The sequence below is a fragment of the Hemiscyllium ocellatum genome, chromosome 14 (assembly GCF_020745735.1).
Source record: "Hemiscyllium ocellatum isolate sHemOce1 chromosome 14, sHemOce1.pat.X.cur, whole genome shotgun sequence".
Lineage (NCBI taxonomy): Eukaryota > Metazoa > Chordata > Chondrichthyes > Orectolobiformes > Hemiscylliidae > Hemiscyllium > Hemiscyllium ocellatum.
Window position 1 is genome coordinate 44936128 of NC_083414.1, and position 18519 is coordinate 44954646.

General features: G+C 36.3%; 1 protein-coding gene across 1 annotated transcript in view; it reads right to left on the minus strand.

Moving 5' to 3' along the window:
• Positions 1-18519, minus strand: part of suclg2 (succinate-CoA ligase GDP-forming subunit beta) — a 312212-nt gene that overhangs the window by 99579 nt on the left and 194114 nt on the right. The window contains exons 8-9 of the mRNA XM_060835682.1: positions 15090-15251; positions 12402-12544 (exon numbers count right to left, since the gene is read on the minus strand). Of these exons, the coding sequence (XP_060691665.1) occupies positions 12402-12544; positions 15090-15251 (305 nt within the window). The remainder of the gene's footprint in view (positions 1-12401; positions 12545-15089; positions 15252-18519) is intronic.

Below are 18519 nucleotides of genomic sequence, written 5' to 3' on the forward strand. Positions count from 1 at the left end.
GCACAAGTGCTCATTTAACAACTTGCAATCTAATGCATTTGAATATCCTTTAGAATAGATTATCCTTTACTGTCATGTGTACTCCAGTACAGAATTACAGGAATACAATAATAATACACAGAATTCACAGCATAGAAATAGACCATTCAGGCCAACTGGTACATGCCAGCATTTATGCTTAATATGAAGTCCTCCCCAGGAATTTGAAACAGGAGCTAAAATGAAGCATCATGTCAAGATTCAAGAATTACTCAATTCTTTAGGACCTAAGTATTATTAGCCTATGGCTTTGAAAGGGAAAAAAAAATCAATCAAAATAGGAGCTGTGCACACGTTCTTTGGATAATTACACCCTCAATCAGTTCTGTAGCCTATGAGAGACAAGCACAATCATACTGGTAATCAGCAGTTTAAAAATCTGGACTGGAGAGTCAATGTTACAGGTGCCTGAGAGACTCCATTCATCTGTGCTATGTACGTAAAGGGAATCAATTGGACAATCACCAACAATTTTTTAATGGAAAGAAACCATTCATCAGCTGTGTGAATGCAAAGGAATTCACTCCAATTTATTGGCACATCACAGAGAGGCCACTTATAGAGAATCTAAGAAAGCTTTGAAAGTTCAAGGGATTAAACGCACAGTGAATTTGTACTGGAGACAGGCTGTTTAAATGCTCCGAGTAGGAAGGCATATCATTCCTCTTTCATTTTGATAATTGCAATGTGGTAGCATTTATCTTCAAATCAACTTGGGAATACAGAAACAAATCTTCTGTAAAACCAATGTTATAATTTGTGTACAAATGGGCTGATGCAAGCCCAAGGTGTCTGTAAGTCTGGACTGCCTCTTTTATTACAAAAGTCAGGCAATTTTATAAAGTGAAACAAGATTTTATTTGGCTCAGGGGAAGATTTTTTGCTAATTCCAATTGTGCTCAAAATCTTAAATTTTATTAGGTGAATTTCCTGCATATGTCGAATGTGCTTAAATGTGCCATTAACAAAATTAATTTGATCACATTAACTCCTGGATCTCAAAGATGCAGTTTATGATATCGTTTACATAACTGACGATAAATATTATACATATTTATAGTTTCTGATTACTGGAGTATTAAAGGGAAATTATTTTAATAGCTAGCTATTTTATCAAGTTCCCACTAGCTAATCGCTAAAGCATTTCAACTGCTTCACCTCTTAACTATCTTACAGGCTTCAGATGAGTTATCACAAATTTAACCATAAGAAGTGTCAATTTGACCTACACCCAATAAAAGACTAACTGGAAGGAATTGGTTCCGTTCCTATTCTCTCATCATGACTGGAATACCAGGTTCAAGGGCTTCTCTGGTGTCTAACAATAATCTATCCTTGGTCCCTTTCTGTTTTTTATTATATTCATTCACAGGATGTAGGTGTCTCAGCTAGGCCAGCATTTATTGCCCATTCAGAGGGCAGTTAAGAATCAACCACATTGCTGTGGGTCTGGAGTCACATGTAGGCCAGACCAGGTAAAGGTGACAGATTTCCTTCCTTAAAGGGTATGTGTGAACCAGATTTTTTTTTCTGACAATCGACAAAGGCTTCATGGTCATCATTAGGCCCTTAATTCCAGATTCTTTATTGAATTCAAATTTCACCACTTGCCATTGTGGGATTTGAATCCAGATCCCCAGAACATTAGCTAAGTTTCTGGAATAACAGTCCAGCAATAATACCATGAGGCCATTGCCTCTCCTAAAAGCTTCATCTAAAAGCTGTTCCTTGGTGTCATTCAAAAAGACAATATTAGTTTTCAAACAGTGATGGCACCCAGTTCGACCTTACCACCACCTCTCTTGACTCTTCCACTGTTGCTGAATTCTAAAGATTGCTTACCTAATATTCAGTACTGAATGAGCAGTAATTTCCTCCACGTAAAACCAAAGTCATTATTCGCGTCTCTGGTACAAACTTCATTTCTTAGCTACGGGACTGCATTCTTCTCCCTGGATAAATCAGACTGCTTGCAAATTTAGTGAATATTTGACCACAAGATGAGCTTTCAACCTCATATTTATGACCTCCCAAAGATCACCTATTTCCACTTTCGTAACATTGTCTGTCTCAGCTCATTTGTGGCTCATTTAAGGGGATATTTCAGAAAACTCAGAATAACTATATTCCCTCTTTAAAGGAATGGTCTAAGTAAAGGACACATTTCTGTGGTTAAGTTAAGACATTGAGGAAAGCATCAAATTTAAAGAAAAAAATACGTAACTGCACAGAGAAGGGGCAAGTCATATGGTTGTAATATAAAGAATGGTCAAGAATGACTGAAAAGGTTGATCAGGATGAAGAAACTAAGAGCACTAGAGAAAGCTTAGCTAGGAGTGTTAAATGAATCGCAAGAGGTCCTATTGTTTTTAAAAAGGAAAAGATTTAAGTGGAAATTTACTTGAGAATTAGAATGGGGAATTAATAGCTGATAATTAGGAAGTGGCAGATGAAATGAATGAATATTTTGCTTCTGTCTTCCCATAGAAGATACAAAAATCAGGAGGTGAAAGGGTTAGAGGAATTTGATAAAATTACAATCAGTAGAAAAGTAGAGCAGAGCAAACCAATGGGGCTGCAGACTGACAAGTCTCTGAGTCCTCATGGACTTCGTCCTTGAATCCTCAAAGAAGTGATTAATGAGGTAGAAGATGAGATTCAGGGAAGTTTCCAGCAGATTGGAAAGTTCCATGTATAACCGCTCTATTCAATGTGGAAGGGAGGCAGAAACCAGGAAACAATATGCCAGTTTACTTTAACGCTGTCATGGGAAGTTATTAGAGTTAATCAGTAAAGATATTACAGCTAAGCACTTAGAATAACTCAAGTAATCAGGAAAAAAATCAGTATGACTTTGTGGCAATCACATTTAACCAATTTGTTGGAGGTGAAGGAGTAATAGGCACAATGGATAAAGGAGAGCTGTAGATGTACTGTACCTGAAGCTCCAGAAGGCATTTTATCATGTCCTACATCAAAAGGTTATTGTGGAAAATAATAGCTCATAGTGTCGGGGTAATATATTGGCATGGATAGAAAATTGACTGACTGGCACAAAGCAAAGTATATAAGAGTAGGTTTTTGACTAGCAGAATAAGATGAGTTGCATTCTGCAGGTGTCAGTGTTGCAGCCTGAACATTTTTACAAGTTACAACAATGACCTTGACAAGGGGAAGAAAGGTCTGGTAGCTAAATTTGCAGAAGAAACAAAGATAGGTAGGAAGGTATGTTGTGGAGTGCATGGGAGTTTGCAGACACATACAAATAGGTTTAGTGAGTGGGCAAAAATCTGACAGATGGAAAATAATGTATGAAAGTGTGAAGTTGTTCACTTTTGGATGAAGAATGACAAAGCATATAATTTAAATGGAGAACAACTGTGGAATTCTTAGGAGAGATATTTATGTGCTCCAGCGTAAGAGTCACAAAACATTAGTATGCAGGAACTGAACATAATCAAAAGGCTAATAAGATGTTATCCTTTACTGTAAGAGAAATTAAACATATACATAAGGATGTTATGCTTCAGTCTTACAAAGCATCAGTGACACCACATTTTGAGTGGTGTATGCAGTTTTAGATTTAAGAGAGGATGAAATGTATTGGAGGCAGTGTTAGAAGAGATTTACTAGATTGAAACCTGAAATGAGTAAATTATCTACTAAGGAAGATTAGACAGGCTGAGTTTCCATTTGAGTTTATATAAGAGAGGGGTGATTTTATTGAAGGTGTACGACATTTCGATTAATCCTGACAAGGTGAAAGTGAAAACAATATTTTACCTTATGGGTTAGTCCTGTATAGGAGGCACAATTTTAAAGTAAGGGGTCACCTCTATGAAGAGAGGTGGTGATTTATTTTTGTTTCTCTCAGTGGGTTGTGCGACATTGGAACTCTGTTTCAACAGGTGATGGAAGCAGAGCCATTGATAGTTTTTGAGGCAGAGGTAGGCCAATTTTTGTTAGGCAAAACTTGAATGGCCTACTTTTGCTTTTAATTTGTACACTCAAATGAACCCCTCATTTAGTACTCGTTAGCTCTAAATTTGAATGTGTCGATATCCTCTTGCTGGTCTCGCACGTTCTATCTAGTGTAAACTACAGACCATTTTGCTGCCATGTCTCAACTTGTACCAAATCCTGTTCACCTATCACTCCTGTGCTCATTTCTCTTGCATGTGCGTCTGGTCAAGCAATGTCTTGATTATAAAATTCACATCCTTGTTTTCCAGTCCATTCAATGGCCTCAACCCTTCCTCTTTCTCCTAACTTCTTCCAACACCACAAACCAAGATATCTGTGCTCTTTTCCATGCTCTCTACAATTCCTGAAGTTAATTGCTCCATCATTGGTGACAGCTTTTAGCTGCTGTGGCTCTAAGCTCTGTAATAGTCTCCCTACACCTTTCTACCTTAATACACTCCTTAAACTGCTGTGCCCTTTTTTTGTCATCTAAACCAATACCTCATGTAAGACAGCGTCATATTTTGCTATGGTGTGTTTCACTACCCTAAAAGATGCCAATAATAAATAAGTTGCTGTAATTGAAGACATTTTCTTTGAGAGGATTAAGATTGGTGATGGCAACATTTTTTATAGTGCAGAATTTATCTTTTCACTTGAAATATCAAATTATAATTTTAAGTGACAGATGTACACATCGTTGAGGAAATGGTATTCTAAAACTCCAGGTACACAAATATAGAGGTCTGCATGAGATGAATGGAAAGATCTCTCCATCTCCACAGTCACTCAGTGAGGGCTATAAGCTTCCCCCAGGGGCAGGGGGAAAAAGAAAGAGGATAGTGGCATAAAACGAGAGTTGAAGAGCAACATATTGAAAAAGCCTTTTGCAAACGGTGAGGAAGCCGACAAGGTGGAGATATTTACTCAAAAGTGACAACAGACTGGACTGAAAGGACACTATCCAGAATTGACAATAGGACTAAAGTATTCTGTTGACACCATTATAAGCTGCAAAATGAAAAGCTACAGGTGAACTTTGGTCAAGGCAGAAGTAGATAAGATTAGAAGTAATTAAATGTAATCCTTTCACTGTTCACTGATGCTTGAGAAGCGCAGACGTACAATTTTAACTTCATGATGTTTCAACGTGCCACAAATTAGGCTTCCTTCAAAATGAATCCACATAAATAATAATCTTCAGTTCAGCATCATATGTGCTATCCTACCTGACATGACACACCAGGTAGGTCTGATACCAGGTGATACCAATGTTGTATTGACAATCATTACTTAGATAGCTTGGTGGCTGTTGAAAGCACACAATGAGATAATTAAGGAGATCACCACAATATTTATTAAAAGAGAATTTTTGGACCTTTTCCTTTAAGGTTTGCTGAGAATTTACAACTTGACCATGTGAGAAGTAGCACAGCAGTGAGATATAGCTCTCCAAATCCGATCATCCTCAATTCTTTTTCACTCCAATTGTTTCTTACAATATGCTCCCTCATTGTGAAATGCCTCATCCTTATTTTCATTGCTTGGGCTCCAACTTTTGATTTAATGTACAAATCTTCACTAGGTCACTGACACAGATTCTCATAAATATGACGTGTTGTTTCAGAGGCTGGACTCTATTATTATTTTAGGCTACGACACAACATAGCTGATACCAATAATTGTAATTTGGGTTTCAAACAGGCAGTGCCCGAGTAACATTTCTTGACTCCTATCTGTAAACTGAATGGAATTTTGACCAGTGAGCTCTCTACATTATGGATACCTCCATGTGGAATTAATTCCCAGATGTCAGAAATTCAACGCTTAGAAAATGGGAAGAGCATGAATCACGTCTTGATCATGTAAAATAACACGGTTATTTTTAAAAAGTAGCAGGCAAGTTTTACAGCTACCAGTTCTGAGGAAGGGTTACTCCACCCAAAACATTAACTCTGATTTCTCTCCACAGATGCTGCCAGACCGGCTGAGCTTTTCCCGCAGTTTCTATTTTTGTCTCTGATTTATAGCATCTTTCAATTTTTATTCACAATACCTGACTGTATACCTCTGGGAGGTACGATACCACTTCATTCCAGAAATCTGGTTGGGCTTTGTCTTTAGATTTACACTGATTTACAGTTTTGCATTGATATAGCACTCATGACAAACTTGTCATGTAAATGTATCCTTAGACGTAGTGAAGTATTTCAAAAAAAATCCTATTAGAAATAGTTAAGAATAACCAAAACGTTATTTTGGTATGGCCTACTCAAAGGTGACTTCTCACGTTAATTTTTAGGGAATGAATAAAGAATTTGAAATTACAGATTTGGTAATACACAGGCAGATAAGATAATTTAGTTAAATGTGCTTTACAATTCCTAAAATGAGGGGTTACACTGCAATAGTGAATGATCTTCATGATCAAAAATACTATGTCCTAAGTGCTAACCATAAGGTGCAAGTCAAGTTATATGAAAACATAAATTGCTTTTTAATTATATAACTAAATGCAAAGTTAATGAAGCTCACCTAATTTAATTCTCAGCCATAAATTTCTGTATAATAGAAAAATTGCAAATTGATTATAAAGTATTTAGTCCTTCCTTATTAAGATTAACAGCATGAATCTGACAGTACATCAAGTTTTATATGATTCTGTACTGTTTTACCTTGATGAGTTTAATTAAGATCATAAGTTAAAAAATTAATATCTCATCCTAATGGGAAATAATCGGTACCAATTTTCATTCTTGCAAGAATTTTCTATTACCCAAAATTGAGCATATATCATAGTGACATACCATTACACAACTTATTATAATCTTGTGATGATTTGATAAGAATAGCCATTATTGCACAAGGTTGTTTTCTTATGCCCTTTCAGTGAGCAGATGGTTTGGGCCTATTCATGAGCTTGCCAATCAGAATGATCTTATAGCATGTGGAAATATGAGAATCCCAAAACACGCACTGACCAGTGAACAGAGGTTTTTGATAAGTTGTACTAGAAAACTCATCAGTAGATTTCTCAACTAATACTTCAAGAAAAGGGATGTTGTCTGATTGTTCCATTTCACTGATAAGAGGTTATTGGTCATTCAATTGCACTGCTCATGGTAACTAAAAGAGATTTTATCAAGATATGGACCTTGAGGGGATCTCATGGCAATGTCATCTAGACGGGGATATAAGATGTCGTTAGAACTAAACTCAATTGCAAGAATATCAAAGTTTATGCATTTGATAGACACAGATTCAGACAGGTGGCACTGCTAGATTGCCATGATATAGTGACATGGTGCAAACATCAATGGCTTCCTTGAGCAGCACGTTGGTAAATAAACTAGCAATGTCACACAAACATGCTATTGCTGTCAATATGAAGCCTTGTATGGTCTTTGCGAAAGTGAAGTAATCCTTCATACTATATGAGGGAAATCTCTTTCAAAACAGGTTGCAACAACCCACTAAAGCATTTGCCAATTCAGGTTATGCACAGTCAGTTAAAGATTATATAGGTCATGAAGGAACGTTGGCCTTTTTTTGTGTTTTGGACAACCTATACATTCATGGATGCATGAGCTGTAAAGATAAATCATATCATATATATCATGAGGCAGGTCGACATTCTTTCCCAAGTCCAATAAGTGCCTCTGCAACTTGCTGTATTGACATTTAGAATGGCAGACTCCATCAGTATAAACGAAACCATCATTGAGTATAGCGTGCATTTTGCTACTGTGGTCATTTTTGTTGAGCATGACGGGAGGTCCCTGGGGTCGTATTTATTTATATGTGCATCAAGGTTACCTGGAACCCACATAACAATGCCAGTTTCACCTTCATCCTCCTTTTCCCCCATCATTAGTGGCCAAGTCTTAATTTGGCCGACTCTTAGCATTCGTTAACCAGAATCAGACGGTAATTTTAAAAGAAATTGCTGCATTTTCCACAGGAAACATGAAATGTCAATTAATGACATACTGATATGAATGCAGTCACGGTGTACTAAAGACACTTCTGTCGTTGATTCCTTTTTCAAGAAAACAATCATGATTTACCAGTTAATATTAATATTCATGACATCTCGATAAATATTTCACAGGAATTTATCATTTAACACAAATAAAAAAGTAAAATCCTAAACCTGATAATCCTAAATTGTATTGACACTTGTATTCTTTTCTACACTAGTTACAGCAAATATTCCACTGTATCCGGTTCCAAATTAGATGTGCAACACAACATAAGGTATCAGAATCCTGCATTTATAGGTGGAAAATTTCAGAGCTTCATTTAAATGTGAAGTAGATTTGCTTTACATACGATTAGAGTTTTTTAAAAACTCTCTTCATGTACATTACATTTCATATCATCCACCTTAGTCAGATTTCCTCAGTAACTCTGTCCAGGTTCCTGACATTGACAATTTTGAAGCAATCATCCAGAGATATACAAGACAATCTGATATGATTCACTCTTCCATTTTTACTCCTTTTGTGTTGGAAAATGTCTGACCTTTATTTGATTCAAATCATGGAAATGAATTAAGAGAAATTATTACAGAATATTACAGTACGTTGCTTTCATTAGTGAAACTATCCATAAAATAGTTGAAAAATCCTCTACTTAAACTTGAAAGGAATATTATATAATGAATTGGTAGCCAATTAGTGGTTTAGTTGATATACGTGTGCAGAAATGCATTAGAATTCTGACAAAAGATGACATGCAAATCTACATTGATTTCATATGAATATGGGGAAGTGAGGGCCGAGAGTATTAAGGTAATGTTCTGGGGACATGGGTTCAAATTTTGCCACAAATGATGATGGAATTTGAATTCAATGAAAATCTGGAAATATGAGTTGAATGATGATGATCATGAAACCATCGTGGATTGTTGCAAAAATCCTTCCAGGGAAGGAAACTGGCATTCTTACTTGGTCTCCAGATCTATAGCAATGTGACTCCAACTGCCCTCTGGACAGTTATGGATGGGCAATAAATACTCAGCCAAGCCAGCAACACCCGCATTACATGGTGAACGCAAAGAAAAACTGCTGAATTGAACAACTCATGTTGTTCACTTTTAGAATGCATTTCCATTTGGGCTAGCAACAATATCAAACCATAATATAAAATTTGTTCACACATTCTATTAACAGAAAACTTAATTAGCTTCCAAAAAAAAGTATGACTAAGATTCTAGGTTTTACAGCATACTGTAAAATTCCATATAGAAGATAATTTCTGAATTACCTTTCATAATTTGTTCCATTAAGAAGAAATTCAACAGTCTGTACATTATTAATGGTACACAGTTTAGTTAAATTTATCCACATGTTTTTCCAGGCTGCAAGGTAGCAGACTCCTACAGGAACATGATATGGCACAAATCTCATGAGTAGGTTGGAAGAATATACAATAAAATGAATTGGATTAAAATCATGTAAAATGATTTCATTAGTTCAAATGAAAGAGAATTTACTTTAAGTTAAACTTATTCAACTACCTTGTCTTCCTTCAATATAAATGGTTTAATCATCCAAAAGCTGAATGACAGAGAATTTTCATGCCCTGTTCACAGTTTCTTTCTAGCAACACCTTACAGATAATTTTGAAAATTAATACAATTAATTTGCAATTGAGCCAAGCAAGACAGAAGCCCTTCAAGGAGAGTGGATTCATCCCTAACTCACCACCTCCAGAGGGAGAGTGGAAAGCTTAAAAAAACCCTTCCAATGTTCCATATACAACAGAAAAGGACGGAGGTAATGGAGTATGTAAAAGGTGCAGTATGTTCGAAATGGGACATCAGTTCTGAGTAATGACTACAGGAAATGCATGCTTTGAAAGACAAAGGTGATAAAGTTTCAAGCAATCATATACTGTACATTAGCCTTTCAGCAATTGCTCTGACATATCTAAAACTAAGCTACTATATCAATTGTGCAGTCAGTTTTTAAATTTATCCTCAATATATATTTAAGATTTCCCTATTTCCTACACAACTCAACTTTTTTTTAAGAGAAGTAAATTAAAGACAGCAGCTACAAATTGTTTTGACTATCCAAATTTTTAATAAAACTGCCACAAGATGAAGTTGAAAATACTGTTGAAATCAAAAGCTTGCAATATAACACGCCAATAGCATACTGAAAGATTCATTCTCTCAAATTATGAAATTTTGAAAGGAGTTGGATCAATATAAATGAAAATGCAAGATATACTAGTTTTGTTACTTAATCTGCCTACTACCTCTATTCGCGATGTGGCAATGTTATCAAAACCCAAAATTGTAATTTTTCTAATGAACAAGTTTAATCTTGGTATACTGTATTAGAGAGAACATGACCTTCTACTGCTTATTCCAAAAGATACTGAGTGCTAAACTATCCTTTCATTCCAATCAGATTTAAACTTGCAGGTTTTTTTTCAAAATCATATCATACAAAGCAAGAAAATTATGCACATCAGTCCACAAAGAATTATAATTCACTTTTTTAGAATAGATGGTTTACGTTTTGAGAATGATAGCATTTTTGGGATGGCAATCCCTTACAGAATTTTAATGATACCACAGGCAACGTTATTACTATGTTAACACAGTCTTCCTGTGTGCTTCGAATTGGGTAGACAAGCATTTGTTTAGGCCTTCTTTTCTCGGCCCCTGTCCAGTTCAGAATCAAGTAACTGACCTTCAAAAAGGCAGATTGGTCTCTAAATACACAAATCACTAAATCTCTACACTAAATCATCAAAATAATCAACATCAGGAGCATCCTCTCTGCACGACTGGAACAAGTTTGTTTAGACATGGGTAGTAACCTTTAATCTTCAGTCAGGTACACCCTACATATTATGTGGACCGGAGTGTTCATTTTATCACATCCTTTATAATAGACTGCAGCATTTTTCCTTCTACTGATGTTAGGCTAAATTGTGCCTCCAGAACTCCACCCTAATTTCCACCTTTTAGGTAATTCCATGTCTAGTTTCTCCTTTACAGTTAATGGTAGGGCCCTGAGTAATTATATCCAACAGAAAGACCCATGGCTCAGCTCTTTGAAAGTTGCATAACAGGTAGGCAGGATGATTAATAAGGTGTTTAGCATGACTGACTTCATTGCTAAGACCATTGAGTATAGGAATTGGGACACCACATTGAGGGTGTACAGGACTTTGGTGACGCCACTTTTGAAATACTACGTACAGTTCTGAACACCCTGCTATGGAAAGGATATTACTAAATTGGAGAGGTTCAGAAAGGATTTACCAGAATGTTGCCAAGACTAGAGAGTTTGAGTTATAAGGCTAGGCTGGGACTTCTTTCACTGGAGCATGAGGTTGAGGGGTGATCTTTTATAGAGATTTATAAAATCAGAGGGGCACAGATAAGGTGAATAGCAAAGGTCTTTTCCCTAGGGTGGACAAATTCAAATCTAGTGGCATATTTTTAAGGTGTGAGGACAAAGACTTAAAGAGATCTGAAGGATAAGTTTTTGCACAGAGGATAGTTTAATATATGGAATGAACTGTCAGAAAAATTGGTAAACGCAGCTACAACATTTTACAGATATTTGGAAGGTACATGAATAGGAAAGGCTTGAGGAATATGGGCTAAATGAAGGCAAGTGGAACTAGTTTAGTTTAGGAAAATTGGTCAGCATGAACGAATTGGACTTAAGGGTCTGTTTCCATGCTGTACAACTCTACGACTCTATGGTGTTACATTTGCCACTGTCCAATCTGCTGGGACTGTTCCAGGACCTGCAGCATTTTGGAAGATGACAACCAATGCATACACTACTTACATGCCCACCTCCTTTAGTGCCCTGTAAAAGTAGATTAAATCAGGTCCTTGGCTTGTCAGCTTTTAGTTCCATTAATTTCTCGAGCATTACATTTTTAAAAAATTGATACTAATTTCCTTCAATTCCTCCTTCCCAAGAGACCTCAGCTTACCTAGAATTTCTGGGAAAGAGTAGCATATATAATGGAACAGTAAATTTTGGTGAACATCACAGATAAACTATGTGGACTCACATTTAGATTTTTATTTCCCCTGTTAGTATTAAGCAAAGTCACAGTGAATGGTTAGCACTTTCCAAATTTGCAAATAAGCTCTATGTGAATGCATAAATTTATAGACAAATAGTTTTGTGGCCAGAGTACAATATTATATAGATAATTACAGATCATTGGTGCTCATGAAAATGCACACGCATTAATCATTGAACAAGTATTCGTGTATTCTGTGTTTAATTAAAATAATTCCATTAAAATTTAAATTATTTACAAATCCTTAAATAACTGCCAGTGCAAAAACACTTGCTATTATACATTCCTTTCTCCTAATAAAAATATTGTTTACAAATATGTTATCTTACCTTGGGATCTGCTGTTAGTAGTTTAAAGGCTTGGTACACTTGATTCTCTTGTACACCACCGCCCAGATCAAGAAAGTTTGCAGGTTTTCCTCCATGAAGTTCAATGATATCACAAGTAGCCATAGCAAGGCCCGCTCCATTAACTGTTTATAACAGAGATATCATTTCTTACCATCTTGCAAGGCATCATATTCTAGCTCATCAGTTATTTAAATACAGAAAGGCATACAAGACTAGTTTGTTATAAACAGTTTCATAAGAAAATTTCAAGTTTTAACAACACTGACGAAAGAAGGAGACTTGCATGAAAGATGGACCAAAAAGGCTGAACAGGCTGATACTGTTGTGAAACTTAAATATAAGGCAACCATTTCTAGTCATATCAGCAATTCAACAGTACTTTCTCGACAAGAGATGCAAGTCTAAAGACTGTCTCTTTTCTTAATCCTTGATTAATGAAAAATACAGAAGTGCATCTTCACTTAAAAAGTGAAAATTTGAGAAAATAAACCATATAAAGAAGTGTAAATAAATACATTTACTGGTGAACAGAAATCCGACAACATAAAAAGGGATTATTTAGATTTATGGACAAATACAAAACCATTTTCACAAATGGGCTAAATGTATAATCAGCATCCATTCTCAGAATTCACAAACTTTCAACATAACAGAAAGGAAGTACATGCTCCTGCAAGTATCCCATATTAGTTTAGGCAACTGTGTTGGTAGCAGGTGTGTATATTGGAATTGCATTAACCAGTGAACAGCTTACTTAGTTTCCTCAGGTTCCAGCAGGATCTGTTTGTAATTTTGATACGCCCTAGTGCCACATACTGAACTCACCCAGCTACATGTGGTAGCATACAACAGAAAAGACCCCTCAGAAATGCTACATAAAGGGATCATTAAGTCTACATCAACATGATATCGAGACTGAGACAACACCCAGGCTTATTTTGATAAAGGAAAATAATATTTGGGCCACACAACAGCTCTGTAATGACCATCTCCAACATGAGAAAATATAAACATCACTCATACTATTGAATATCTGATCATCACTATTCTGAGGATCACTGTCAGTTGGACTATTAATCGGGACAGCCTCAGAAACGCAGTACCAACAAGGTTGGTCAGTTATGAGAATTCTGCGATGACAGGCTTGCCTCCAACTTCCACAAAGCCCTTCCAAAGATGACATGACAGAAGTCCAGAGATCTGAAGGAGGGTCATTGGACCAGAAACATAACTTTGCTTTCTCTCCACAGTCAGGTAGATGGGTTACCTTTAGGAAAGCTAGGAGAGGTAGGCAGATAGTGTAGGACTCTCCTGTGGCTATCCCGTTCTCAAATAAGTATGGTGCTTTGGAAAATGTAGGGGGTGATGGACGCTCAGAGAAACATAGTAGTGACAGCCAGGTTTCTGGTACCCAGACTGGCTCTACTGCAATGAGGAGTATGTCAGATTCCAAGTGATCAATTGTGATAGGGGACTTTTTAGTCAGGGGCACACTGAGACATCTGAATGGTGTGTTGCTTTCCTGGTGCCGGGGTCAAGGATGTCTTGGAGAGGGCACAGAGTGTTCGCTAAGGGAAAGTGACCAGCAGGAGGTTGTTGTACATGTTGGCACCAATGGCATATGGTTTCTTGCAGTTTTCTAACATGTGACGTTCCCACATTGAACAATGAAAAGATGTTATGCTAGGTTGAGTGTTAGGGAAAGAGTGGCATTCGCTTAGGAAGGTTTTAACATGATAGCCTGTGTAGCTTGATGCTTGTAGCTGCAATTACTGTGACAGTCAATCAGACAGGTGATGATATAAAATTACAAAACATTTACAAATGTAAATTTTTATTTCTAATCTAATGCCATCTATGTGCCCTCAAAAAGGTTTTCCTTTTCATTTCCTTCCTACTATAGGAATTGCAAAAGGTTATCAATGGCTGGCAGTGATTAAACTGATGCACATCTGGGCTTTAAATATGGCACTGGCAACAGAAATCCTGGAAGATCCCAGCAGTGGTGAATGCTTCTACAAGATAGCACCATGCATGCACTACAGAGATATCATAATCTGTAGTAAAGTGAGCAGTGCAGAATTGCTTGAGATAACCCTCTAGAATTCACATACGGAAAAGCCTTCTATCAAATTCCGCAAAATTTTAGTACAATTCAGTCCTTTGTGCTGAAATTGTGGATGAATTGGAGTGTATATGAGGAATTTAAAATGACTCTATAGGCTCATTCAAAAATGAGGGAGCAAAAGAAGGTACTGGAGTTTTGTCAATGAAGGGACTAAGCTTACAATTTAGTAATGAATAGGATTGGCAGTTTAAATCTTAGTTCACTATTGAACAGAGTATAGATATTGGGAGGAAGGTTATATATCATTTCATAATGACCAAATAAGTTGTCTTTGGTCTTTCCAGTGTTTAACTAACAACGCAATGACAATAACTCAACAATTTGAAATTCAAACTGACTAAAAACAAAATTCAACTGACAAACATGTCGTCATATTATCGAAGAAAATTACTAAGACAGCTACTTTCAACAAAAACATTTTACAATTGCTTCTGGTTATATCAATAAAAGATCTCTCTTTTTAATACAGCAAAGAAATATTAGATTTTCCATTCAATTAAAAATCCTTTCCCATAGCTTAACTCACATGCTCCACTTACCAAAGCAAGCAATATTTCCATCCATACCGACGTATTTGAGGTCATACTTTGCTGCTTCACATTCCAAGGGATCACTTTCTGATTCATCATTCTGAGAAAAAATTTCTTTCTGTCTGAATTCTGCATTGTCGTCAAAGTTGATTTTGGCATCGAAGCAAACAACTGAAAGGCCAAGATAGGGATGAGTTTTATAATTTTTTTTCAAAAAGCACCTCCATTTGAATATCTGTATGAATGGTTCATAAGTTATTTGCTGCAGAGAGTTAAAAGGCACTGTATTTTTGACTTGGATAAAATAAAACTACACAAACTAAATTTTGATTAAGTGTGTGAGATACTGTATTTTAGGTCTCTTTACTGACCCACTCAGAGCTCTATATTTATTAATACCATGTCTCCATTCATTCATTCATTACTCTTTACTAACTCACTCACCAGTGCACTATGTTTATTATGCAGCATTTCATTCATTCATATTTTATATTCATAGTATATTTTACTATTACAAGATAGACTAAATTAAAACACCCCTTCCAACCCACTACTGCCTCTTCACACCTTCAATCTTTATCATCCCATGTTGCAAGCAGTGTTTAGATTTGTTTCTACATCAAAAGGTACTCCCGAATAAGTGATAATATTCTAACCTATTCAGAACAAAGCCAACCCCGCCACTGTGTCTCCACAACTCACTCAAAATTATGGGAAGATTATAACATTAATCAGCCCTTAGTAACAGTCTCTTAGGACCTGAATAAAGTCCAGAACATCAAACAGTTTCCTCAACTAGTATGCACCTGTTAAATACATATTAAATAGGGCTGCTATTCCATTTAAGAAAATTACTACCAAAACGGCACTTCCATGACTATAACCTGATGTTGTGTCTTTTATAATTTTGAATACCCAAAATTATTCAAAAGCAGCATCTCCAAGTCATGAGTGAATGAGAACTGTCAAACTGACAACAGCAAATAAAAATTCACAACTCTATACTTTTATTAAATGCATGTAAAATTTCTAACTTATTAAATCACGTAGGTCTAGTATTTTTACTAACGTGTACTAACTTAAAAACAAAAGGACTAACATTTCATATTTATGCAAACTCAGACTGGATAGACATTCTAATCCCATCAGGAGAAACAGCCAACATTTAACAAGTGCTTGAAACATCTCCTGCTTCCCCAGGACAGAAGTCATGCAACCCTTTTCCAGTATCTGCAGTATTTTGCCTTTATTGGTAGACTTTTTTTTTCAAATGATTTCTAGCCAACTCCTGCTTTGGCCAGTCTCTTTTCTGTGAAACTCAATACAAAGGATGTAAGCTAAGTCTCTGAAATTTAGCTTACGAATGCAACCAATTTAAATGCCATCCATATATCATTTTTAAAGGGGCTGAACATTATGGATCCATTAGGAGCATCCCTAGTAGCAGACAGTAACAAAGCAATTTGTTTATTCCAATCACTAGGTCTAAGTTCTAATCACAGCCTTTAAATTTTGGTTCAATCTTTCCAATCCTAGAGTTGTAGATGATAAAGTGAAGCTAGAAACTGTTTTTTCCCCAAACCATGATTTTTTTTTTAGTATTTGTAATATAAAACTTGACTTGATTCAAAGTGTCACTGATATCTTATAAAAAATCTGAAATTAACTTTTTCATTTCTCTATTGCCGTGTATATTTCCAAAGGCACTGTTTCAAGGAATCTAGTTAAAACCGCCACTGGTTAGAAATACTGGTTCCTTTAGGGGTAAGCCAGAACTGTTGTAATGTTGATTCAAGTAGGTTATTTTCATTAGATTTTGGATTTAGAGTCAGGTTCTTTATCAGTGGCAGCATTGGCTTCTGGAAAGGAAAAGGTGGAAACTGCTGTTTGTGATAAAGTATAGAATTACAATAAAACTTATGTAAGGAGTTGGGAGCTCATGTTGTGGCTGTACAGGACATTAGTCAGGAATATTGCGTGCAATTCTGGTCTCCTTCCTATCGGAAAGATGTTGTGAAACTTGAAAAAGTTCAGAAAAAATTTACAAGGATGTTGCCAGGGTTGGAGGATCTGAGCTACAGGAAAAGGCTGAACAGGCTGGGGCTGTTTTCCCTGGAGCGTCGGAGACTGAGGGATGACCTTATAGAGGTTTACAAAATTATGAGAGGCATGGATAGGATAAATAGACAAAGTCTTTTGCCTGGGGTCAGGGAGTCCAGAACTAGAGGGCATAGGTTTAGGGTGAGAGAGGAAAGATATAAAAGAGACCTAAGGGGCAACTTTTTCATGCAGAGGGTGGTACATGTATGGAATGAGCTGCCAGAGGATGTGGTGGAGGCTGGTACAATTGCAACATTTAAGAGGCATGTGGATGGGTATATGAATAGGAAGGGTTTGGAGGGGTATGGGATGGGTGCTGGCAGGTGGGACTAGATTGGGTTGGGATATCTGGTCGGCATGGACGGGTTGGACCAAAGGGTCTATTTCCATGCTGTACATCTCTATGACTCTATAAATCTTGAAGTCTTTTGCTGCCTATTTCAACATATGGCTATTTGTATGTTAAATAAAAACATCCACAATTGTTAAGAGATACTGATTCCCATTCCTGGTTTTACATAAAACTCCTATGCATGAAGAACCTGCCACATGGTTCTTTGAAAGCTAGCATCAGGACTAAAAGCGTAGTTTAATAGATGTAGTGTTTCTCCACTTTCTGATATGTATGGCATGTGTGGCAAAATATAACCACATCTATAAGTAATGCTTATTGATAATAATGTTTATTACTTCAGCCTGGCTTTTCCTAACACCTAAGTGACTTGCCATTGGATACTCAGATAGGACTACACCTGGATGAACTACCACCCAATCCTCAGCAGCTCACTTTCGATATGATCTCAATTGCCTCATATATTACACAGGTATTAGTTCTAATTCAATTTCTAGGTAGGCTATGTGATACGAGTCTCTCAAAATAAAATTTGCTTGCAAATCTCTATTAAAAACAGATGGCCTAACAGCTGAAAGGATTCCAAGATCCATCGTTTGGGTCTATACGTTTCTAATAAATCTCTGCAAATATTGAATGAACTGTTGTAGTGAAGTGTTCTTGGAGGATTAATGGATTACTTCGATCAATAAATACAATAGCTATCAGCAGATAAATCAATGTGATGTTCTGTATGTCTGCATCTTTAGAAGATTTAAAAAATTCATGGTTAATTTAAAAGTGTTAGTACTTTTATTTTCAAATTATAAAATCCAGTCAGACTTGCATCAGTTAGAAGGCAGACAGTGTAGGTGCAAAGGAGCACCTATTTGAACTCAGGTAAAACTCATGTCAGGAATCATGTTTTCTAATATAGTCCAAAAGGTTTTTATTTGAATTTTCTATTACATAAATGCAGATAGTATTACAATGAATTGCCGTCTGTCA